The following is a 26,744-nucleotide window of genomic DNA, read 5'->3' as shown; positions in this document are numbered from 1 at the left end:
CTGCTCCTTAATGGAAAGGCCCTGGAAGCATTGGGATGTCCCAAGCAAAAGATGGCTACACCTCTTTCAGCAAATAACTAAGGCAAATCACGCTATTTGACAGACATACTATTTCAATATTAATGAGCTGATTTGCATGTATTTGCATGCAAAGCTCATTAATATGCCTGCATTGCGCCGGGTTTGTGCAGCTACATCTACCATGCAGGATTCAAAATGCTGCACGTTATCTATAAAATAATGCATTTACCATACAGCAAATTCTGTTTACCGCACTGCAAGGCACTATCATGGCTTAGTAAGTGACCCCTTTGGGGCAGGGGAACCCCTACTGTACCCGATTTATAACTCTCCTTGAGCTCAGATTTGAAAAGCTGAGTAATTAAATAAAATCCACTGGGACTGAGAGAGCTTTTAGTATCTAACAATATAACAGGAGGTCTCATTTTCAAGTTATATCTTACGACTATAAAATTGTACGGACAGTGTTTGAATACACAAGGTATAAGAATCGGGTCAGATTTCATATTTTGGTTCCTTGAGCATCAGAACTGACCTATTTGGAGGCCCCAAGGGCTGTATTTCAGAATCACAGCATTAGGAGATCAAGTTATTAGGAATGTCTGATTGCAGAATATCTGCCTCAGGGGCCCCCATCTGAATCACGGCTGTACAGCAAGACAAGCCAAGAAGGGAGAATTTGAACTAAATCTATGCAGCTTTGAAAAGCAACCAGAAATACTAATGGTTTCTTTTCCATCTTCACAAATATACCTGTCTGAAGAGTTTTAGCTAGCCTTCATCTGGAAATATATAAATTTTAAAAAAAATGTTAAATATAAAATCAATAAATGAAGTATTTGACTAATAAAACTATTTCTCTATTTGAGGTCATATTATTTTTACTTCCAAAACTCGAGAAGAAAGGCCAAATCTACATATTTGGAATTGTTTAACTTTTAAAATTATACCCAAAGCTTTGCCCATCAGGAATCTGGCCCAGTGTTTATTTAAAAAAAAATAAATAAATAAATCAATAGGCTGCATTCCCAGCCATGGGGATCATCGAAAGCAGTGTACAATAGTTACAAGAAAATATAATACATTCAATAAACATAAAAGAATTACAAGATTACAGTCAAACATAAAATAAGAAACTTTACCAAAAAGTCAGCTGGCAACCAAAATACATTGGCACCCACCTATCAACAACTCAAAATATCAAATTAAGGAGGTCATTTATCAAATTGCATTAGGGACTTATTGTAGGCATTGGGACCCTAACGCCCGCGATTACGCTGCAACATGCACGATAAATACCTGTTGCGACCGTTGCTGCTCAACGTCTCCACTCCGCCCTCCTCACCTCTTTGGTGACTCCCTCTTGCTCAAGTGGAAGGTTGGCCGCTGTGGCATCTCTCTACCGTCTTCCTCCGGCATCCCCAGAGTGGCTCGACGCTGCGATCCGCCATGATTCACAAGGGCCTAAGGGTGTGCGCGTGGCGCGACCCCGACTGATGTACCAGCAGTGGCGCGAACCTCAGGGGCGTCCCCCTGAGATGACGTCATCAGTACCGGATATATAAGGTCTTAGAAATCGTTAACTAATCGAGTTAGCAAGGAAAGGAAAAGGATTCGTTCTAAGCTACTCTGCCTCCTCGGACTTACCAGGGGTACCCGCTCCTCGGGGGCCTCGCTCTCTCTTTGTTTTTCAGGTCATAGTCAGGAACCAGCACTCGCTCCTCAAGGGCCCTTGTTCCCGGATTGGTTGCTGAATACCCTTTCTGTCTGGAAATCATTGCTGCCTACTACACCAGTGAGTTACATTCTCTCTCTCTCAGAGCTTTCCCTGGAACCAGGTACTCGCTCCTCGAGGGCCTAACCTATTCCAACACCTGGACTACTTCTAGAGACTATTGTGTGAGTGTTACCATCAAGGCTCTGTTCCTGAACTCTGCATCACCTGCCTACTCACTATATTTTCAGTTTCTCTACAGCTCAGTTACCCAGGATCACTGTTCCAGTACCTGAGGGACTACAGCCCTGCCGGGCACTTCCAGCTCATTACTGCCACCTCTGGTGGTTCAAAATACTGTTTAATAAAAGAACTAATGTGTGTCTGTCTCCTAACTCTGAGCCTGACCGGTGGTCCCTCTTGGGATCTTCCCCCGGGGGCGTGGTCATCTGCCACCGGCCCAAGGATCCACCCACAACACTGCATCGCAAAATGCATATGCACATTTAAAATTAGTATTCGAATAGGAGGAGTTTGGGCTAAGTAAATGGAAATGAGGGTCGGTTAACATGGTGTGCAATGCAGGTAATAACTACACCTTTTTTCTGTGCATACATGACTGCATTAGCAGCCGAAACGGTTTTTATCACAAATGCTAGTTTGGGAGGGCAGAGAGAGAGAGAGAGAGAACCTGAGCCTCTGTGGAGGCTCACATCTAAGTCAACTTTTCATACCACTGTAAGAGGGGACATTATGAACTCAGGGTGAGGTAGGTTTTGGGGGGCTGTTTTACATGCCCAATCATAGGTACGAACAGCACAGTTGCCACCAGTGAAGATTTTATGTGATTTGGAGTGATGATCGGTAAAAGAAAGGTAGATTTGCACAATGTTCTCTCTGTCTAGCTTGATGCACACTCTACCTAGCTGCAGTCACCATCTTAAAAGATTTAAGGGAGTCATTTCAGAAGAGACTTGTGTGTGTGTAAAACTGTTCTACACACAGAAGTGACCTTTTATAAAATTGCCCACCCAATAAGTGGGTAAACGTATGCACATGTGTCATGTTCATAAGTAAATGTGTCTGGATTGAGGGGAGCCATTCCTTGGGGCTGTAGGGAGATGCCAGACATCACTTCTAGGAAGATAAACATGAATTCTGACGTCACAGAAATATAGAAATGATTAACTTTGGCACATGACTGAATTATCTGACCTGCCTGTTTAACTAGGCCTCTCTGAGGAATACAGTTCACTCCGTAAACACGTGTGTATGTGTGTGTGTTTTTCCAGGAACTGCAGCAGTCATGTGCCAGAGGGGGCTCCAGCAGTCCAAAATGAAGAGACGACCCCATTTCGTGCTCCTGTTTTACTATGTATGAGTTCTTGCATATCCCGGCTTTTAAAAACAGCATGACAGAGGGGCTCGGGCAATGAAAACGACCCATCAACACCACACGAGTCATTGCTCTCTGCCCCTCCCTACAGCCCAGTGGACAAACTTCAGCCTTCGGGAGGACACTGCATGTAAGAGGGTCTCCTGCCTGTTGCGCACTCCAAGTCAAACCTGTCCTTTTCGCCCAGCAGGACCAGAGCCAAGAAACAGCCTCTGAGACCTGCAGTTTTTCCCACAGCTCAGCAGCCCAGTTATCTCCAGTAAGACTGATGGTAATCTCCTAAAGTTATGGGGCTATTTAGCTGCTGTAAGTTTATTAATAATATCCTAAGCAATTAAGGTTAACCTGACGTGCATTGCTCCGAGTCACCTATAATAAGCTAAGCTTTAATCATTATGAGTGCATGCTGTGTTAGTAATGAGTTTTTTTTACCCAAGAGGTCCAAGTGGCATGAATTATTATTCTGAGCAGTAGGTCTGAAAATAAATGTCTGATTCCGAGATAAACAGATCGCATGCAAGGTAAAAAAAAAAAGTGATAATTTTCAGTAACACGGCCACTCCCCAGAGAGAGAGAGAGGGAGGGGGCTGAAGGCGGGCTGTACCCCAGGGGATACAGAATACTCTCATATTCCTCACAGAGTAGAGATGGGACGGGGTTTGCATTTTCTTGCCTACTTGGTAAACCTTGAGCACATGCATGGAGATTTTCTGGTAAGTTTTGTGCGCACTAGAGAGGAGACGTAACTTGTGTGTGGGGGGGTGGGAGATATGGTGAGATGCGCATTAGCCCCCTTGGAGCATTGGTTTAACTTAGGCACGTATTCGCGGCATAAATTGCCCTGCGTTTGGAGATCACACCCCCCCCCCCCCCCCCCCGTGTCAATATATGGGCGAAGCTCACTAACCAATCTCAGGTTTTAGGAAGGAATTACCAACCTGTGATTCCTAACGGAAAGAAGCATCCAGCTCTACCCCCAAATCGTTAGCGGGGCATCCGAGAAACGCAACCCTGATCCACCTGAAACGTGAGGATATGATCTGCAGGGCCGGCTGCTCCCCATGCACAAGATCTGTCTTCGGTGAATTCAGGGTCCGTTAGCCTTCCACACCTGTGAACCAGCTCCGCTTTCCACGTTGGACTTGGTACCCAGCTCCTCCCTACCTTTCCTCCCGCCGTGTCTGGTTTTAATCACAGACGCCCAGCTGCTTTCCTATCTCTGAAAGCAGCAGCAGTAAATATATAAGCAGAAAAAAAAAAGAAAAAGAAAAGACAGATGCAGAGAACTCCCATGCGAGGAATGCGTTTGGACTGAAAGTGAACTCCCAGTCCCTAACCCCTCACGACAACAGTTTTGTGGCTGCTTACGTGGTGAACATCTGTGGCTTGCTCACTATGCATTGGACTGCCCTGTGGAAGGAAGGCTGTGGGTCCTTGTATCTACGTTCCTACAAGTGAGATCTTTGGGAATTTTTCTTCCATTCTTAACGGGTGTTGCATTTGAACTGCATTCCCTTGAAATCTGCTTTACGGGTCTTTAAAAACGGGGCAATTTTTCAAAGCCCCAGTCGGGAGCGTCATTTTCAAGTATCCCGCATAGTCTAAAGTCTGTGGGCACTTTATGACCTGCAGTCTTCACCCCCAGTTTTCAAAGTTTATCCAGCTAGGTTTCCTAGCCAACCAGTGGTTGAATGTGGACTTCTAGATTCCTGAGTTAGGGATCGAGATCTTTTGACCGATCCTGTATTGACTGAAAATTTTCCACACTTTCCTCGCAGGAAAATAAAAAAAAGTGTGGGAATAAACAAAGTGTGGAAGAGATAGGCAGGCTCGGAGGCAACACCACACATGGTTTTATATTTTCAAACTTGCACACAGAAGGTTCCACAGAAAAAAGTACCTGCAGGAGAAGCAAGGTCCGATCCCTGCAGATATTTCATCCCTCGACAATTTTCAAAGGGTCAAGCACAAGCGCTTTCCTTTGAAAACCAGAGCAAGGCCCACAGGATGATGTGCCCTGGACTCTGCACCTGTGTCCAGTGCCCATAAAAACTGCAGGGAAATCTACAGAAGGAATCCTAGAAACAAAAATTATTTACCCATACGAGCTACGAAACAGAATAATTCAGGAAAGAGCTGAATTCTGCCGCCAGCACAATAAAACATAGTCCAGAAACTCAAGCTCTAAAACCCTGTTTTCTTCTGCAGTTAAGACGCGAGTGACCTTTATATACAAACAAAGAACTGATCTCTGGGTAAGAGAAAATAACTACAAGTGCACGCGGAATTTCTAACCACGCCTGTTTAAATCCTTTTAACATCTTGAATTTGAGATGCGTATTGGTCAGAGGATATGGAGGGGAAGCCACTGGGCGGTCAGAACATGCTTGGACCTCACTGACTCTGCTTTGAACCTAACCACCTCGGTACCTAGAGAAGGGCCAGATTTCAGTTTTAGGGGGAAAACAAAACCGTGAAAATCCACAGAATAAAGTGCACAAGCCAAACCGCGAGCAGAATCACTAAGAAACTTTTATCAGACCTTAAATTTCACGCGTTTAAAACAAAAGTCCCAGGGCTTCATGCACACATTTTTACTTTTTCACAATTTGTTATGTGGGGGATTTTTTTCCCCCCCTTTCAGAAGGGAAATTAAATCCTTGGGCAAATGTATGCTGCTCCAGAAATGTGCTAGGAAAATAGATTAGCAGAATTCTTGCTTTTCCACCTCTGGTTTTACCCAAAAACTTAGAACTAAATTCTAAGCAGGCTTTTATTAGTCTCTGCATGGAGTGACAGGCGTGCAAATCCACAGTAAAAGTTAACTTGAGACTCTGGCTTGATTCTGAATTTCAAAGTACATTAGAGTAATATCAGTGTTGTTTCAAAGATTAACAGCAAATCAGGTATATTCAGCCACTTATTCAACTAAGTTAGCTGGATATAACTGAAATTCGGCTGAGTTAGCCAGATACATTTAGACCGGCTTCAGATACCTTTTGAAGATATCCAGATAAGTAGCCAGTTATTTGGCCTCACAAAGCCGGATAACTACAAATCTAAACGGCTATATTTAGACACGTTTATCCCGCTGAATATACAGGACAAGTTATCAGGCTAACTTTAGCTGGATAACTTCTCCACTACCTACCCTAACGAATATGACCTCAAGCATCTTTTAAAATATAATATTCTATGTTTTGCTTACATTTTTAACAGCTATAAACTTCCAAGAACATAGTTATTAAAAAAAAAAAAATCAGTTGGATTAATTTAAGGTGTTTTGGGGCAAGGTTTATTTGAAATTCTTTGCAAAGATATCTATTTTTAGAATAATTTGAGACTTCATCTCTTAATTAGAATAGATAGTGTACACGAAGAAATGATAATTTTAAAAAAGTTAGTTTTGTTATTTGAGAGAAGAGAGGGAAGGAAGGGAGATCTTCTCCCTCTCCTAAGTCCTGTTGGTAATATTGAAAGTAATAAAGTCCTTACAACACCACTTCTCAAGCAGGGAGAGAAAACAAAACATCTGTGTCAAACATTAGAAGGCAATTTTAAACACAAAATAATGAGCCAGAAGGTTAGAGCATTAGTGCGTGACTAGGGATCATCATCATCCCAAGAGACAGCGGATTAAAATGTACAAGCAAACTCTTTCCAAGACTGGAAGTTCGTATAGGACCCCAAGGTGCTATAATCAATGAAAACAAGTATTTTCTTGCAAACAATTCCTCTATGAGAAAGCAGTAAAAAAAGGGAGCAGACAAAACTGAGATATTATGGGACAAGGAATAACACCTTATTAATGCTAGATAGAAATCTTCGGGGCCAGCCGAATGGTTCGCTACTACTGCTGCGTTCTGCTATGTAGAGGATTTGGGGTTCGATCCCTGGCTCAATCCTCTGTTCCTTGAGTTGGGGGGGGGGGGGGGGGGGAATACAACTTTCCCCCTAGGATCTGTGAACGCTGTGTCAGCTGTTGTGTTACAGTGACACCTGCTGGTCACACTTGGGGTACCTGCATACCGGGTTGCAGAGGGAACCAATCATCTGACACTGCAATGGATGAACTAAGTGTGGGTTACACTATAGGGGGAATCAGAGCATTACCCAACCGGGTCTGGGCCTCGGCTCCGATTGAGCTAGAAGACCGAAAAAGCAGGAGAAATCTGCCAGGACACAAAAATAAATCACCAGCAAAAGACTGTTTTCATATTTGGTTTTGGTTTTTTTTTTGCTTTTCTTGTTGAATGATCTCACAGTAGAACGAGATGAAAATCTGGTAGCCACTGTTCCAGACAGTGAGTGATGAAGCCCTGTTGAGCAGCCAGTTAGAATTCAGGATTTACAAAGCCCCCCCTAAATCCACTTTCTAGTGATGTACCTCTTCTGTAGAAACACTTACTGTATTTGCACTACTGCTCTACCAAATGTCACAGATCTTAATTGGCTTTTACAGTGCATGCTCCCAGTAGATTGTTAAACATTGTGACATAGTAGAGCAGAAATGATAAAGGCCAAATTGGCGCATCCTGTCTGCTCAGTTGAGATTCATCCACTCCAGGCAGTTGTACTGAGAGAAGGAAAAAAAAAAAGAAAAAAAAGCAGCAAACATTAATTTCAGGTGCAGAGAACATATGGAAATTTTAAAATTAAGTCTGTGTGCACTTTCACTGCCTCATTCTAACGCCACCTCGTTTTCATGCAAGTAACGGAGCTCGCCCTTTTACCTTCTATGCAGGAACCGGAGCTCGCCCTTTTACCTTCTACGGCCAAGTCCATAAGTAAAGCACATCAAGCAGCATCAACTGAGTTTTCAAGAAGGCTCCTCACCCAGTAGAAAGACTGCTAGCAGTACATTTTTATGGGTTATCATTGGGGTAACCTGCACGGAGCAGCAGTTACTACCATAAGCAGCCTGCTGGGCAGAATGAATGAACCGTTTGGTCCTTTTCTGCCGTCATTTCTATGTTACCCGCTCACAGGGTGCCGCTTTTCAAAATCACTTTTTTTTTTTTTTACGTGGGTAAACGAATTTCTCTGCATAAAAACTTTTGAATATTGCCCCCTAAATGAGGAAAGGACTTAATTACTCAACATTACAACAGTTAGATGTATTTTTGAGTGATCATCTTATTTCCCACCCTTGCCGGAGTGGGGAGGGGGGAATTTCATAAGCCACGTAGAACAGAAACAGTTTTCTTCTTTCAGTTCTGAATTCCTTACGACAAGAACTTTATTCAGGATCTGCTGCATTGGCCATTTTTCTTGAGGTAACCCGTGCGTTCGACACTGTCTCTCACGAAGTCCTCCTCACCCGATTCCAACAAGAAGGGATTGGTGGGAACATATTGTCTCGATTTTCCTCTTTTTTTAGATTCTCGAATGCAGCCAGTCTCAATGATTCTTTATCTGAATGGTATAATATGCCTTTCGGAGTACCCCTACGTTCACCTTTAACGTATATATATGCAGCCACTATGGTTTCTTTTAGAATTCTTTAAGGCACAGAATTTCGGTTGTACGCTGATGATCTTCAGATATTTTATTCCCCCATTAAGGGGAATATTTCAGCCACTATGTTACGAGCACAAGAAGTCTTGAAAACCATTAACATCGGGATGTGTCAAAACTGACTGCTGTGGAGTCCTATTAAATCTGAGGCAATTTGTTTTTACTCGATCTAAGTCTTTCCCGGTTGATCATAGTATTTCAGTTTTTCCATTTTTGGATACCTTTGATCCCTTTTAAAGAAATGGTTAGGAATCTCGGGGTTTTATTTGATGCGACTGTCATTTGAACTCCAATGTAGGATGTTACAAGTTACACCTACTGAGGCATGTAAAATATATCCTGGATCCACCTGATGTTCAGACCTTTTACTAGTGCAGGCAGATTATTGTAGCTCACTCTCTTATGGACGATCTAAGTCGAGTTTAAAAGCTCTTCAGATCTTCTGCAGATCTCCACTGCCCGCCTGGTTTCGGGCAGGCCACGGAATAAGCACATTACCCCAATTTTAAAAAAGAGCTGCATTGGTTGCCAGTACAGGAAAGAATTAAATTCAAGGTTATAGTTATGATATTTACAATCCTGAAGCACAATGGGCCTGAATATCTTAAATGACTCCTCTCCCCTAACAACCCAGAAAGAGCGTCACGCTCCAGTAGTAAAAATCTTCAGTTAGTTCCCACTGTGAAGGCTTCTCATTTTGTCAGCACTGGAAATCGTGCATTTGTAATCTATGGACCGGTGTGCTGGAATGCTTTACCTAACCAAAACTGACGATTTTATTGTGTTTAGCTTAAAGCCATCTTTTACAGGGAAGCTTTAAATCAATAATTGTATTTGTACTGCAGCTATGATTGATTTTAGTGTTAATTATTTTGTCGTCTTTGATTTTATTGTTATGTACTATATCATGAAAAACTTTGTTTTAACCCACTGTTTTACCTTTGTACTTCGCTTAGCATAACTTAAGATATAGGCGGATGATAAATGCGTACATAAAAAATAAATACAATTTTACACTTCCGATTACTTGCCCGATCCTTGGGTAACCAAAAGCATTCTTTTGCAAAAACAAAAGCATTCTTCTACCATGATTTTCTGATACTTGAACATCCTGTACGAATAACAGTGAAAGACGTTAGGAACAGTTGTTTATTTGTGATAGTACGGAGCCTGTGTAATAAAACTTTCGCACGCACGCTAGAGAGGGTGCCCTATGGAGGGAGGGCTTAACATGCATGTTAAAGTGGTCCTAGCAGAAGGCCCATACGAGGAGGCAAAAATTTGCAAGCCCTTCCATTCAAATCAATGAATATCATATGCAAATGAGGGCTTACCAGTTTGTTCACTTTGGGCCAGATAGCAGTGGGGATTTCAAACAGCAGCAGCATACATGGTAGTTGTTTGGGGAGTTACTGTGCACCGGTGTAGCTAAAATCTAAAATGCTGATGCAAATGAATAGAACGGCGTCGGGAGTCATACTCTAGTAACTTAAGGGTCCAGAGTCTGGATAATTGGGACGATATCTATAACCCCACAAATGCTAGCTGGTAGCAGGGCAGTCAATCAGCACTTTTTAAGCTTCCCATATTATGTGTATTGATAACACTTGGGTTTAATGTACAATTTGGTATTTGTAGTAAACAAATAGGGGGGTATACAGGGGGAGGGGGATATAACATTATACTCCAGTGAGCAGGGATCAAGCGTCAACATTGCAGATCATGTAAACCGGAGTGAAGGCAGATTGCTATACTTCGGTATATAAAAGACTTTAAATAAATAAATAAACATTGCAGATCATGTAGATGGAAAGAAATGAGGGATTCATGTATTGTAATGGATGAAAGGTAAATATGTGTTTTGGCGTTCTGTACCATGTTATGATGTTATTACTATGCAATAAAAACTGTCATTTACAACAACAAAAAAATGGGCACTCAAAAAGTCAGTGCATAGGGCACTGACTTTTTGAGTGCCCATTACATTTTGCATGCTAAACACTTTTTAGTGTGAGATTTCTTACACAAGCCCCTGATGAATTTTCAGAAGGGTTTGGCTAGCTATCTTTGGGCAGTAGCTTTTAAGAGATTACCTCTCCCCTTACTAGTTAAATTCACCAGGTGGCTAAATTTAGCCAGTCAAGAAAATGGGCAGCCACAGGGGTGGGTAGCGACTAAACGTTAGCTGGATAGTGTGGCGTTTCAGCACTGGCCTGCTAATGGCTGGCCAAAGATACACTTAAATCTAGAAGACCAAAATGCCTGTGCTCAGTTGCAACCTAGGAGGTAAATTGGCTTAACTGGACAACCTAGGGATGCTTTGAAAATGATGCCAGAAAAATAATCAATTGGTCCATCCAGACTGCCCAGTCATTCTTGTCCACACTGCAAGGATTTATCCCAGCTGCCGGCCAAAGCAGCCTCACTACTTATCCAAGTCAATGTTAATTTTACTCATTGGTTCTCTTCTATGCCGGGTAAATGAACAAAGATCCAAAACTTAGTTCAGCACAGCACCTCCATAATATTCCATTATAAATTTATTAGAAGACTGACAGCTAGTATTATTAATGCAATATTCATGCAAACACAATGTCATGCAACATTAATACTGAGCTTCCGTTGCAAGCACTTTGTTCACAAAAGCCAGGCTGAATTTTGCATTTATTGTGCGCTCCTAAGGGGGGTTTTTTGTTTTTTTTAATGTCAAGTGATTAATTAAATAATAAAGCATGAGATAGGGCCTGGTTATCGTGGGATAATAATGTCCCCAGAGAACAGAAAGAACTGAGGCTTTTCGGTTCCCAAGAATGTGATTATCTCACACCTTGCACATCCTTCAAGATCATGTAAAAATAAATTGCAGAAGAAATTAATATTAGTCATATAGGAAAACGATTATGCTTGCTAAGTTATCTAATAACATTTTCAGTTGACCCGGTTATTAATTAGCCTCCTCTGCTCCTTTCTCCATCATCCAGTCTGCGTACACAAATTATGTTGTACCTCATGTTGTCAAGTGATTATCTTTGTTTATAAGAAAGCAAGGGGGTCAATTTTCAAAAAAAAAAAAAAAAAAAAAGACAGCTGAGCACCTAAATCAGTCCCTTTAAAAATTAACTAGGGTTGAGCAACTAAATGTAAGGTCCTAGAAAGTGGGTGGCTACAGGGGCAGAGTTAAGCATTTATCACGGATGCTCAGCACCACGTTCTTATGTTAGGGATCTGTTTACTAAGATGTGGCGTGCAGTAATTCCCTCTGTTTAGCTTATTTCTGATGGGGCCTAGTCACTAATAACATGCAGGCTCGGTGACAATTTGTACCCTGGGGGTCTCATTTCCCCAGCAGATAAAGGTTCGTTCTATGTTCTCATGAGCACAACACATCAGAACTTGCAAGAATGCCTCCTGCAAACCGAGCAACAGAGTGAGAATAATGGATCCGAGCTGGGAGGAAACCTGACACTCGCGCTACCAAAAGAAATCTGAGGAATTTCTATATAAAAACTGGCCCTTGTGAAATTCCTTGTCAGGCCTAAACTCTTAGCTCTGTATTACATGGTCTGAATTCGTACAAAAATGCTTTTTAAAAATAAGAACCAGAAACAGGTTGCAGTCCTACTTCCTTTATTTCATTATCAGATTCTTGCACTCTAATAATAAATAAAAAAGTTATCAAACTTTGGAATTTGCCCTGAGTCAGTGGCGTAGTTTTAATTCTTATATATACTGCACAGATCATGATAATAAGCAATCAACAAATCAGCTGGAAGAATTTAATACTACATTTAAATATTCATTACCTTCCTGTAACTAACACCTATGCATAAGCTTACGTGTTGCCTATGTGATACAACTTTAAGAAGTAAACAACTAAACATTGCTCTGTATGGTAATACCCTGGATACCAAAGAATATATGTTTGCGTATGCTAGCATGCTCTAACTATGCATCATCTTTGGTTCACTTTCCTTATGTTTGTAGATGGGGACGTTTCTTTTCTAACTGCATATCCAGGGCCTTTTCAGCCACAATGCATTAATGCAGGTAGGATTCTCAGCAGAGAATCCCTCTATATTATTGGAATATATGTTAGCTTCCTCTTTAGCCTACATTATCACATGCCCTACCTTAAGCTATATTGCCCAGCTTCACAGCACAGTCTCAAATCTTATGACAACTGTCTGCACAACCAATAAAGGAATTCAAAGCTGAAATCCCAGAAATTTACAACAAACCCAAGAGCCAAACATCTTATCAACCAGGAAAGAGATCTGTAGACAGGAAGGTCATCAGGTTACACAGGATTCCAGGCAACAGTTGCAGTCTGTGCATCCCTTCCCCTCCCCACTACCATGGTACTCCTTCCCCTGACGGGCTATGCAGCTCCTGTGGCCCCACCATCATGTTAGAGCTGGCCAAGCCCCTGTTGGCCAGCTCAAAGAGTGCATGGGCATAACGGGGGAGGGGGGGGGGGAAGGATACAAAAGGAGATTCATCTCACCCCCAACCACTGCATCCCTCCTGCCCCCTTAGCTTTGATGCCCTGGGCAGGTGTCCAGCTTGTCTGCCCATATCAGTGGTTCTGTTGGGGTAGTCATCATTGATGACCTCAAGGCAGCCCATCGGTGTGATAAAATAGTTGGTAAAGCTAGTAGTATACCTAGGTTCATGGAGGTATCACTTGTAGAAAGAGAGTTAACATTATTTCTGATGAGGCCCCATCTTGGGTTCTGTGTTCAGTTCTGAAGACCATATTTACAAAAGGTCATGTGACAAGGTAGAGGCCATTCCAGGAGCCGCTGAAATGGTGCATGAGCCGCTCTGAAGCCATACACAGACACTGAAGAAGCTAAAGATGACGTACTCTCCAGTCTCCACCAAGAGAGAAGAAAAAGGGGAAATATGATGCCAACATTTGAATATCTAGGAGGTTTCAATAAAGTACCAGAAGGAAGGGTTTTCAGAGCTGTAGGAAAAGGGGTCACCATCTGAAGCTGAAAAGGAAAAGTGACAAAATATTTTTGGTGAGACGGCCATGGGGCACATGGAAGAGATTTCTAGCAGAGGTCACAGGGGTTAAAATAGCATAAGAATTCCAGTGTGCCTGGGAAAGTCAGAAAGGGACCTTGAAGGATAACAAAAGAAAACTAGCAGAACAATTCTAGAAGCTTCCCCCAGATCCTGTGAACATTGGAATTGTAATTTATGCAATGTGTATTAACATCAAAGTTTCAGCACTGCTCCCATCCCTGCCTAACCCAAGTTGCTGAAACCGGGTTTAGGATAGAAATATGGGTCTCTGACAGAGCACATTGCTGGGCTGGCCTTCATTAGGCTACTGAAGTCTCCCAAAATGACATTGACAAGTATTTTTGAAATAAGCTTTTTTTTTTTTTTTTAAATAGAGGGGCAGGGGAGATACAAAAAAGAAATGCAGGAATGTGTAAACATTTTTTGATAAAGTGTAATTATAAATATACAGTAACCAGTAGGGGCAGGTTAATCCCTGGGTTCTGGGTCAGTCGTGATTGAACAGATGGTGCAGGGGACGACCCAGGGTGAATTCCCGTTTGTACAGGGCTCACTGTGGTGGGAATAGTTCCTTTTAGGGGCGACTTTCCAAAACGGTTATAAACTGACCCAGGGATCGGTGCGTGTAAAAGAATGCACAGAACTCAAATGCTGCACACACACTGGTGACAGACGTTCCAGGGGGCAAAGCTGGGACTAGTGTGCCTATATTTGTAGTTTGCACAGTACATGCATGTAAAGTTAACTTGCTCAGCTCACCCCCTCCGAATTTCTGTGTTCTTGCCAGAGCAAGCATGCAGAAATTCTCTCCGTGAACTTATCCACAGAAATTCACTTTCAAATCAGAAATGTTCAAAGGGGTTATGCATGGAAAAAACAGCATGCACGCACATAACGAGAACGTAGCTGCGCACCTCAAAAGTGCATGCATATTTTGGGGTTTTCCATGCACATGTACTGGCGCAAATGCAGTGCTCCAAGGCAGGTACATGTGAAAATTGTTATTTTTGAAGAGATTTGTGTGAATAAATTATCAGATTTACTCCTACAACTTTACACCTGCTAATTAATTAGTGGAGGTTAAAGGTGAAATACCAGGGTGCCTAGGGAAACTGCAGTTTCAAGAACGCGTGCAACTATTTTCAAAACACTATGGGGCGGATTTTAAAAGGCCCGCGGGCGTAAATCCTTCCGGATTTACGCGCGCCTATTTTGCATAGGCCTCCGGCGCGCGTAAGTCCCGGGGCTTTCGAAAAGGGGCGGGAGGGGCGTGTCCGGGGGCGTTCCCGAAACGACGCAGCGTTTCGGGGGCGGGCCCGGGGCGTGGCGCCGGCCCGGGGGCGTGGTCGAGGCCTCCAGACCAGCCCCCGGGACCGGAGGACGGAGCGGGGCTGCCAGCCGGCGCACGCAAAGTTACGCCTGCTTTCAGCAAAGGTAAGGGGGTGGGTTAGGTAGGGGAATGTGGGGGGAGGGCGAAGGAAAGTTCCCTCCGAGGCCACTCCGAAATCGGAGCGGCCTGAGGGAACGGAGGCAGGCTGCCGATTTTGCGCAGCCTTGCGCGCGCCGACCCCGGATTTTGTAAGATACACGCGGCTACGCGTGTATCTTATAAAATCCAGCGTACTTTTGTTCACGCCTGCTGCGCGAACAAAAGTACGAGCTCGCGTAACTTTTGAAGATCTACCTCAGCATGTGCATGCTTTAAAATATACCTGCCTCCATGTAGAAATCAGGGTTTTTAAGTGTACAGGTTATATATATTTTTTGCGCATAATATACAAGCGCATATCTTTTATAAAATAGACAAAGTATGCACTATCGTTGCATCACAAATATCCACGTGTAATGAAACATCTGCGTACTTTTGCAGCAGAACCACGCTGTATTTTTATCAACCATGCAGCAATCCGCTCTACAGTTTATAAAATACCAGGATAAATTTCCACGTGTCCTCTTGCAAGTGCAAATCCAGTACTGCGAAGATGCTTGAAAGTTAGTCTCCCTGTCCCATAAATGCATTTGAAAATTCAGCCCTAAAGTCTATGTCTTCCTTGATCACTAAGAAATTTCATTAATTATCTTTTTTTTCATTGATCTGCTGTATACATTGTCATAAAATTCAGTGCAGAATTGAAAAGGATCATGCCTCTGTACATGTTGTATTGAAATGTTTAAAATAAAATATTGCAATAAATGAACTGAAAGTCACCGTGTTAAGTTGGCAAGACCAAACCAGGAATTGTACATTTTCTCCATAGACACAAAATGGGAGAAAAACCTCCAATATATGTGCCTGGTGTATGGTAGTAAAACAGCACTCAACTGCGACATCTGCTGGCAGGATGATGGTAAAGCACTTAAATTGCACCACAGACACAGCCTTTTTAAAAGGTAATTGTAAACTAGCTCTTCAACCACAGACACGTGATATCTAAGAATAATTGGAAACACCTAATCAGCAAGAATCAAATATTTATTTTTGTACCTGGTTTATTTTTTCGGATGCCTTGTTTTCAGTTATGTTCATACTACTTACCCTATGGCAGTACCTTGCTTCCCTGCCATTTGCAGATATGATGTAATCACACTACAAACCTTACAATCAATGCAAGAATACTATCAAGTGTCGAGCAAAGCAATTGACTGTGCCTTACATTTGAATGCCAAAGTTTACATGAAGAATCTACTCAGCTATTAAAAAGTGCCCTTATAAATCTTTTGTTCCTCTATTCAAAAAATTAGTTTTCCCAACCCTATATTACTGCACATAGATATTATGTGGATAATATACATATATTTTCCTAAAAATTACATTGGCACTGCTTTTGGAGTTTTCTATACGTGTAGAATACGTCTCCAAGGCCATGCCACCCCAGTCCAACAGGTTCTAGTTGTACTCATTCACAACGGAGATTATATCCACTAGAAAGTAAAAAAGCATTGATACAATCACTTACATAACAATGTGCTTCTCAAAAAAGTACCATAACAACCAGTTCAATTTCAATAATTTCAGGTATCAGATTACCCAGTTTTCAAACTTGTCTGCATTCTGTGGACTACCATTACTATAAGAATCTTTGCTTTGCCTGTGCCCTCCTCCAAGGATAGTATTAACCACTTCACTGGATCATGTTTTCTTAATAAACAAAAGCTAATAAATATACACAGAGAATATGCACTGCCTAATAATGCAGGAGCATGGATTCAGTCAGTAAAAGTTAGCTTCCAGTAGAGACCATGGAGGTCAGACAGCGGGAGATGGAAACTTCAGAACCTACCCAGAATCAATTTACTGCCAATGATATACTTACTGTCAATATGGTCTAAGAGCTTTCCCCATCTCCCAGGGTCAGGAGTCAATAAATAATGGAAACCGCAATGTTCAACCATCATGAGACAAACAAAAGATGGATTTGTGATTTTCATCAAGGCCACTACATATCCAGCAATAAATAAAAAAAAATATTACCCTTCAGCTAACATGAACTGTTCAGAATGAAAGAATAAAAAAATATTTAAAGAATCTAGGCTAGTGGAAACATGTAAGCAGGTATTCTTCTAAGCTGCCCCTGCAAATTGGAATAAGGTACCAAAGGAAATCTGCAGGATCCTGATCTACTTAATTTCTAAAATTCTTGGGGTTTTTTTAGTTTTGAGTTTTAAGCTGCGTGGAGTGGATGGGGGTGAGATGACTGCACCAGTGGAGTTGAGGAGAGATGATTATGATGATGATGCCAAGTAGGAGGGGAAGGAAGGAAGATGGTTGCACCAGTGGAGTGGGTGAAATAATGATGACCAGGGGGGTGGATGGGGGAAGTGATCAGGGCTAGAGTAGAGTAAACTCCTCATCAAACATTCCCCTAACATCCTCACCCTTTACTGTTTACTGGGCACAAAGATCCCAGCCCTTTAGAAACAGAGGACCACAGGGTCAAAAATAGGAAAAAAAAACATATTCACGCCAAACTTCTTCAAAAATCTACTCTTCTCCAAAACTTCAGTCTTCTGGGTCAGGCCACCGGGTGGCAGCAAAGACTCCTCCTTGATCAGTCTGCCAGGGATAAGGAAAGATCTAAGTGAGCAATCCTTGGAGAGGAAAGCTTGCAGGACTATACAAGTTCCCCCTTCTCCTTTCACCCCCTCAAGTCAACTCCAATGCTGACTGTGGCGCAGCCCCTAGCCCCAACCCTCAAGGTCATGATACAAGGCAACACAGGACGCTTCTACTGCGGCTCCAGCAGCCTTCACCATTTGGAGGTGCCGCCCAAGGAGGGAGGGGACTCCCTTATACGAGATAAAAAAACCATTTGAATCACTGAGAGGGGGGCTGGCCTGCCTCCTCGGGTCTTTCGGTCCGCCACTTTTTAATCTCTTTTTTGGGAGATTAGGGGGGTAAGGAGCACAGGCCTCTAAGTCGGATTTTGAAATCCACTTGGGGGAGGCTTAAACTCTTCTGGCACTTAACGTGGGTATATTTTTTTTAATATGGTCACACATAAGCTTAAAGTTCCAGGAACACATTTCCAGATAACTTTAAAACATGCTCCTGGGGCTAGAGTTGGCTGAATAAATGGTTTTTTTTGGCTCTCTCCAAATACTGGAGCTAGCCAGCTACGTTTCCCAGCTAACTCATCCCCACCCAGGAACACCCTCAATACGCCACTAGCAAACACATTTTAGCCAGATAAAGATAAGTGCCACTGATTTTCAGATATTAGCGTTTATCTAAATAAGTCAAAAGTGGTCCGGATTAAGGCCTCATTATATTTTGTTGAGAGTGAGAAGGATGAGAATCAAAATGTTCTTGCAGAGGAGTCGTACGTGCATCAATGGGCCCACCAGAGGTTCATGAATACATCTTTATAGTGGGGCTTTCCTGGTGGTATTGATGGAGGCAAGGGATTCTCAGGCACCGACGGTACAACTACAAGATCCGTAGTTTTTTCCTTGGTTCTTTTACCTGTAGCTCCCTCCACGTTCTTGCTCCTGATTTGCTGCCAGATTCATACAGTTTTCATGTGATAGGATCTATTGCTTCTCTATCAAAATATTGTACTGAACTATTTTGTTGTTACTACTTCTATTTTCTCTCTTTTGGTTCGTATTTTATATGGCTGCTGTGTTTTCGTTTGACACTTTCTGATGCCTTCGGACAGATTGCTTAAGGGCTGGCGTTATTTCCAAATCCCAGGGCAGGCCCAGGCCACAAGCCCGTTAACGAAAACTGACATGAGTGTGAGGGTGAAAGGGATGTACCAAGCCATGACAGATGTCTCCCAATTCTCAGTCCTTTTCTCTGCCTTGAAACTTGAGAGAGCCTTCAGGCTGACCCTTGCACTGGAAGACTCCGTATAACCTCTGGGGAGTGGACTATCACCTATTCCAGCCACTGCTGACCTACCCACCACACAAAGCCCACTTGCTCACAGACCAATAAAGGATTTTAATGCTGTCCACAAAAGGCCGGTTTCATTTTTCATTTCAAGATGTGCAGCACAGGCACCAGCTCTATGGGTGCAGTGAGTGCTTGAGCACCCCCCATACTGAAGAAAATCCTTCACCATTTCTAGGGCTGTTTAGCACACCCATTTTGAAAAGTTGGCGCCAGCATCTTATCTTATTTATCCAGCTTATATTCCACAATTTCCATATGGCTCAATACAGATTACAAAGTTACATATATAAAAACACATAAAAGCATACAATGTATAAAAATAAAATCATAAACACAATAAGAACATGCAAAACAAAAAACCGCATAATGCACTTTTCAGACCATCATAGCCCCTTCAATGCATCATCTCTCAGTAATGGGTAGAAAGCATAGCTATAACTCTTTTATAATACTCTAGATAATCTTATTCATTGTGAATATCAAAAGCCACATTTACTTTTCTGCACAAGGGTTAACATTTCCAATTGGTTTCATCCCATTCTACAGCAAAATTCTTGACAGTAGGGCTCTCAAATGAGGACCATTTGGCCCACCCAGTTGCCCCTGCCTACACTCCAAATTTGGTCATTACCCTTCCTTGTCCTCTCTGGACCAAAGGAGATCTCCCAGCTGTCAGTCTTACAAGCTTTACCACTTGCCGGAGGATACTCCTTATCCTTTTGACAGTTAGCTAGGGAATGTAGCCCAGCTCATGCTGCTACCTTACCTAATTATACATGAGAGCATACCTAGCCTGTGCCCTCCTGCTGCTCCTGGCTGCCTAACCTTGCCACCTGTCCCTGGGAGCTTCATGTGGCCAGACCTCTGCTCTGCATATTGGCTTTGTCATCATCCCCTTTAGGCCTGCTGGGTGTATTAGCATATGTATTTCCATACCTAAATCATAACAGGGATCTCCAATCTCCTTTCTTCCCGGCATCTGCTCTCTCTCCCCTCACCCACCTCTCTCAGTATCTGACCTGAGTATGTTTTACTTATTTTAATCACTTTTAGGCCATGCTAAGATCCTCGGTGACTTACAACAATACAGTCATACATAAACCAAACACATAGAACACCACATGTGCCTCTGCAGCATGTAGAACTTACATAAAAGCCTTCTCAAATAAATAGGCTTTTAATATTTTCTTGAATGCCTTAAAAAAAAAACAAAAAAAAAAAACACACTTCCGACTCTAAAGAAGCAGGCGGGCTTTTCCATGTTACCGCCATACTTGAATTTTGTCACTTCCATCATCCAACACCTCCTCAGTAAAGCGGCGTTTCCTCAGATTTCATCCGAGCCTCCTTCCAATGCAAACCCCTTTAACTCTTGAATCTCTCTTCTACTTTATTGACGGCTGCTAAATATTTGTTTCACTCTGATTTCCCTCAACCCTTTTTTTCCCCCCCCTCCATCTAGGGACACTGAATTCCTTACAGCCCTCCTGCATCTGCTGTTGAAATTAAAAAAAATAATAATAATAATAATTCAGACGTTCTGTTGAAACAACTTGAGAGAGACTTCAGCAAGAGCCATGGCGAGAAGAGCCGGAGACCCGGTCGCTGGATGACGCGGAGGTCAGCGCTGTTCCCCCGGATTCTAAGTGACAAAAGCACATTCCATCTAAGCATTCCGCTTCTGAAATCTCCATGGAAGGAGGATTTTAAATTACAACCAGAGTAATCCTTGCTGTGATTTGTTAGAAAGGCGCATGGACAGAGGGAAAGCCTGCAGTATGAACAAGCGCACTCCGATTTATTTCCCTTCCCTGTACGACAGAAGTGTCTCCACATCTCCAGTGAATGATTTTAACATCTGGAAGAACCTCTTCCTACCCTTAAAGGGCCATCACCAGCCCCAGAGCCTGGCGGTGGAGAGCTCGCCCTGGCCGCCCGGCTTAGCCGAGATCCTGTACGAGCCCCTGCAGTTCTTCTCTACACCACTGGGGGCAGACTTTACCCCCGAGGCCGGCCACCTGGATGAAATGTGCGAGCTGGAGATTAAAATAAAGGAGCTGGAGCTGCTTACCATCACCGGGGATGGCTTTGATTCAAAACAATGTGAGTAAAAAAAAGATATTCCTTTTCCACTCAACAGTCTGTCATCTGAACATTTAGGTCTCCGCTAACCCGATTGCTTGACGTAAAGAATAAAAGAGGTTCTGACAACTCTGCTTCTGATGCATGGGTTTTTCCAGCAAGCAGGGCTCTTCATACAAATTCAGTAAATTTTGCCTTTTCTCTTATTTGAGTATTATCTTCAAATGATCAGCAATAAATAAACACTGGTGATGGGCAAATACCTGGACCAGAAGCAGATTTTCCAATCAAGATTACTGATCCTTCAAAATCCCTCCCCCCCCCCCTCGCTGCCCCCTATTGAGACATTTCCTGAAGAGTGCATAGGTCATCTAGGATGGGGTAAATTATGCTTTTCCCAGCACTCTCTGTCAACTTGATTAGATCTCAGCTCTTTTCTTCTTTCCTTTAGTCTTATTCATAGGTCTTCTGTTTTGCTCAGGAGGTTTTTAGTTTCAGATAAAACAAAAGGCAGGAGGGAGGAGTTGACTCGTGATCAGAGCAATAGGCTGCAAACCAGGGTTCAAATCCCACTTCTCCCACCAACACTTTGAAGTTTTATTTTTAGGTTTGTGATTTTCCATTTTTTATTAATGTGTGTAAGTTTGTTTTAGGTTTTTATGAATGCAATGTAATCTGCACTGAGCAGCACTGCTGGAAACTGTAAAATATTAAATAAACAAATATTCATTCTGACATAGGGCAACTCATTTTACCTCATGTAGTCTCAGGAACCTACTTAGATTGTAAGGCCTTTGCATACATCCAGTAGCATTACAAAAATGAAAAGCATTTTTATTGTAGCCTGTTTTAAACTCTTCTGACCTTGGGTCTCATATCATCTGTTTACTCTATAATTATACAGAAAACCAAGCCCATAGCATGCATTAGTCTGCCTAGATTAATAACTCAAGAGCTTTTGAAAACTGAAATCAGAAAGCAAACCCTTATGACCCACATTGTTGACCAGGGCTGGTGTATCTAAACTGTTCATTCCCATCTGTGTTTATATGTTCTTGTCTTATTAATCTCCACTAGGTTGTCTATTGCTCAACATTCTGCACTGTTGTCAAGTCACTTTAAGTGCCATCTCCTGGGGAAAAACAATCCCAGACCATGAGGGCGTGCAAGAGAGATTCAGGGAGAGAAGGAAATACTATCCAGGGATATGCAGTCCCAAAACGTTCAGTTCATGTTTTCATTTTAAGAGATTTCATTTTTATTCAGTTTGTTCAATGTGTTTTTTTGGTTCAGTTCATGTGGCAAACTGAAAAAAAAAAAAAACAAACAAAAATCCCCAAACAAAAAAAACAAAGCAATAAAAATAAAACAGGCCTTTGGTGGCCCTGGCAGACCTCCCGGGTTAAAAAAAAAAACAAACTTCCTGGGCCTGCTGCCAAGACCTAGGCCAGAGCTGGGGCCCTCACTCTCCTTCAAGCTGCCGGTGCTGGGAAGATCTCACACTGGCCCCCCACTTCCCCTCTTCCCAGATTCAGCTGTAAACGGAGAGGAGATCGGCCCAATAACAATGGCATGAACACCCAGTGTCAAGGCTTAGGCTGGGTCTGGTGCCCTGAGCTCTCTTCCCTGGCCTCCCCCTTACTGGATCCAGCTGTAAGAGGGGCAGGAGCGAGGTTCGGCTGCGCCTGCCTTGGTCCCGGTGCATTGCAGAAAAGAGTGGCATCACTTTAGTGTCTTCCTCCAATGTGGCCAGTGCCACTGTGCTATACGTCCATAGAAATGTACCTCAAAATGGCGCCAGGCACGCCGGTGGAAGGCAGCCAAGTGATGCCCCCTTTGGTGCTGTCCTCCAAGCAGATGGCAAAGTGCTAGGACTTGGACAGGAGTGAGCCTTGCTCCTGCCCATTTACAGGGCAAGTGGGAGCTCCCAGGTCCTGGCAAATTTGCATGGGGAGGGCCCTGGAACAAGGCCCCTTTAAAAAAAAAAACCAAAAAAAACGCAACCGCCAAGAATTCAAAAATACCCAAAACATTTTCAGGTATTCTCATAGAAGGCTATTTTCAATTTGTTCCATTTAGAACAAACTGAAAATGACCTCATTCGTTGCAATGTTGTCTTTCATTAAAAACAAATTCCACACCCTAAAAACTATCTGAGGCTATCACTTGGAGACGTTCAGTAAGAGAAGGATGTGCTTACTATCTGAGGCTGTCTGGAGCAGATTCAGAGAAGGAGGGTTAAAGTAGAGCGATCGACATGATAGGATAGTTAAATCGTTGAAGGAAGGCCATATCATCCACTGCCGCCACCAGGAGAGTCCGTGAGAGAGGGGCACGTTAACCGCTGTTATCACTGGGACAGAGACTGCGAGGGAGGGGTATAATATCCATTGCTGTCACGGGGGGGGGGGGGGGGGGGGGGGGGGGGGGGGGGAAAGAGTAATATCCGATGCCATCACCAGAAGACCGTTAGCAATGGAGGGGGGCATATCTGCTGCCACAACCAGGAGATAATATAGGAGGAGCATATTATCCACTGCCGTCACCAGGAGAGAGTCGGCACAGGAGGGACACATTCTCCGATGCCATCACTGGGAAAGAGCCAAAACCATCCAGTGCTGCCACTGGGATCCGACTCGGCCTTACTTAGCAGGGCTGCTTAAGTTTTCTAGTCGGGAAATGCCAAGGAAATGTGCGACTTCACTCTCTTCTTCTGTGGTACCCTAACTCGGTAACATCATGCAGTGTTATGCCTGCTTTACATGCTTGCTTTTTCATTCTCTCTTTCTAGATAAGTTTTTGAAGGCTCTAAAAGATGAAAAAATGCAAAATATGCCCAGTGTGCGACATCTGAAGAAAATGACTCTGCCATGCTAGGAAGCCCTCAGGCTGGCTCCGTGTCCCTAGATCACAATCTTCCTTGTTTGATGAGATTTCTGCCTTTATCTGTATCTGATGCTTTATCCGATGCAATATTATACTACTCTGCGCATGTACGCTCTCTTTACACAGAATTCGGTTAGTATGCCATAGTCAGCATTTTAACTCTACTCAATTTATCAAAGTCGAGGCCTATTTCATTTCATCTGCAAAAAAAAAAAAAAAACAGACAAAACTAATTCTAAACTTGCATATAATCTGTCTACTGTTTAGCAGAGTTTTCTCATGCTATTTGCAAACTTATAATTGATTTGCATGTGACATGCGAATGTCCCGTCTGCTGACATAAAATAAAACAATCCTGAGGCGAAAGAGTGTGCTGTGTCTTTATTTCAATGCTTTTTTTAGTCCTAAACATAGAAACTTGTGACGATATGGCCAATCTGCTCTGTCCAGCAAAAGCGGCAATGCAGTCTTGCCAGCAGACTAAGCAAAAAGCAAAAAGGTGAACCGAACCACAAAGAGACCAGCGCCAAAGCTTCTGACCCTTACTGGAGATGCAGCAGTGCATCTGGTTCAGCGCTACAGAAGCGAGAAATAGCAGTAATCTGTCCGCGGTCTCTGCACTTTATGATGGGATTGTAACTGTGGTGGTGTCGTTCACCCCCCAATACTGCTAATATAGCAGTGGGTGCTCCCTCATTAATAGTTAGGGACAAAAAAAAATATGCCAAATATAACCCATGCAGGTAGCTCAGTTTTTACTAGAACTTGCAGAAGAATAATTTTACTGTACATTACTAAATGCATCACAACGATATGGACTTCCCTTTTATCACTTTCGAGTCAAATTTCAAATAAGGCCAGGGTGCCTAACATTTAGCTAAATTACGCTCATATTCACTTGTACCTAGGCAGTGGAGATTTTTATCTAAAAATGAGTTAAATCTTGGCAGCAAATTATGGCCAGCTGAATTCAGTATGCTCAGAACTGAGCAACTAAACTTATCCCGCTAGCACTGAAAATCAGCGCAGCCAAGACGAGGAAGTTTGCTGCTTCTAGTTTATAGTGTAGAAGGATATTAGCCTTGGTGACAGCAGCATGTTGAATTTTCATCATACAGACTTGCTCTTTAAGTTAAGATAGAGATTTTACTTGTTCAAAAGCATGAAAGGAAATAAGCCATGGTTTCGTAGTCAAGCAACGTGAAATCTTGCCAGAAAAAAAAAAGGTTAACAAATAAAAGTGATATAATCTAAGTCCTTTGCATTGGACTAACTTAATAGTATTTCTTGGCTTGCTTTTGACAGTTAATGCTTTCTGTCGCGGGTCAGAATAGAATTAGCAAAAGACAACATTACCAGAAAGTATAAGTGAATCATAAAAGGCATGCATGTGGCGGCCACACTGCTTTACCTAAAATCTGGCCCTTAATACAGAATTGTGTATTTTTACCCAGCACTTGAGACGATGATAGGAACACAATGGTCACCAATGTGTCTCTGCTGTAGGAGGGATCTCTGAAAACACAACGGGCTGTTTATCAGTCCTGCATATCAACGCAACACAAGGTGCCTTATGGAACCAGAAACTAGCCAGGACATGTTCACATGAAGGTATTGCTTGTTTTTGTATCGCAGGGGAGATTTATGAGGCATTGGTTACACAGCTTGCTACACATTCCTAGCAAGCCTCAGTGTTAGGCTGTACGATGAGCAGTTAGCTGGCGTAGCACTCAAGTGAATGCCCTAAATTCCTGGTTCAGAACCCAGCTTAACAGTTCTCAGTGCCCTTCTCCCCCTCCTATCAAACATTTAAAAACAGCAAGTGCAGTATAAGCGGTTAGAGCAGGGGCTGTGAACCAAGAAAGCCAGGATGCAAATCCCACTGCTGCTCCTTGTGAGCATGAGGTACAAACTCAGGGACCAATGCAAAAGCTGAGGACTAACACCAAGCGCTGCAATTCAGTGCACAGTTTCCTAATGCACAAGCCGCTCTTTGTCCAACTCCTGATGCAGTAAGCTAATAATATGCTAATGCATCAGGAGTTAAAAAAATAAAATGCACACCAACCAAAAAAATGGCTTAGCACACAGCAAAACATGACTTATGTGCATCACTCATATTTTATGCTCAGGAAACATAGTTTATGTGCACAAATTATGTTTTACCTATACAAAGTATGATTTGTGTGCAGAAAGTCCAATATATCTGTGACTCTTTACTGATGTTTTAATTTTATTCTTCTGTCCACATCCCTTTCCAGTTGCAGAGGGGGATTTGGAGCTCATAGGATTATTCACTAAATTTAGATGGCAAACAATACGGGCCCACTTGTCATACCTTGATTCAGATGAGTCCTCCTCATCCAAGCTCCTGCAGTATATCCTGATGATGTGTGCTGGTGCCCCAGTTCTCCTTTCCTCCTCCTCTCTTCCTCCCCTGAGTGAATGAGAATCCACTCCTCCGGTTAATGGGGCCTTGTATCTCTCTCTCTGCCTGAGAGACTCCTTTAAAACTCCTAGGCCTTTGGGGAATTTGGTTGCTGGATCAAGCAAAAAGTGAAGGAAAGGTGGGTAAAGGAGGCAAAACAGTTCCTCAAAAGAGAAGATGAGCCACCCTTTCCTCTTTCCAACCCAGACCTTACTCTTCAAGGTCCAAGGGTGCTTCCTTTCAGATCAGAAAGGGCCAGAACAGGAGC

At 42.8% G+C, this 26,744-nt stretch overlaps 2 protein-coding genes across 2 annotated transcripts in view; one reads left to right on the top strand and one right to left on the bottom strand.

The window, feature by feature from the left end:
* The window catches only part of C17H11orf91 (chromosome 17 C11orf91 homolog), a 37,305-nt gene extending 13,005 nt beyond the window's left edge, over window positions 1-24,300 (top strand). Inside the window, exons 2-4 of the mRNA XM_029582227.1 lie at window positions 15,941-16,073; window positions 20,543-21,183; window positions 23,954-24,300. Coding sequence (XP_029438087.1) covers window positions 20,835-21,183; window positions 23,954-24,039 — 435 coding nt within the window. The 5' untranslated portion in view covers window positions 15,941-16,073; window positions 20,543-20,834 and the 3' untranslated portion in view covers window positions 24,040-24,300. The remainder of the gene's footprint in view (window positions 1-15,940; window positions 16,074-20,542; window positions 21,184-23,953) is intronic.
* SPON1 (spondin 1) overlaps window positions 1-26,744 on the bottom strand; it is a 310,402-nt gene extending 283,658 nt beyond the window's left edge. The window contains exon 1 of the mRNA XM_029582226.1: window positions 26,387-26,744. Coding sequence (XP_029438086.1) covers window positions 26,387-26,411 — 25 coding nt within the window. The 5' untranslated portion in view covers window positions 26,412-26,744. The remainder of the gene's footprint in view (window positions 1-26,386) is intronic.

Source organism: Rhinatrema bivittatum, chromosome 17, assembly GCF_901001135.1.
Source record: "Rhinatrema bivittatum chromosome 17, aRhiBiv1.1, whole genome shotgun sequence".
Lineage (NCBI taxonomy): Eukaryota > Metazoa > Chordata > Amphibia > Gymnophiona > Rhinatrematidae > Rhinatrema > Rhinatrema bivittatum.
Note: the sequence above shows the minus strand (reverse complement) of the source record. Positions and strands in the feature narration are given on the sequence as shown.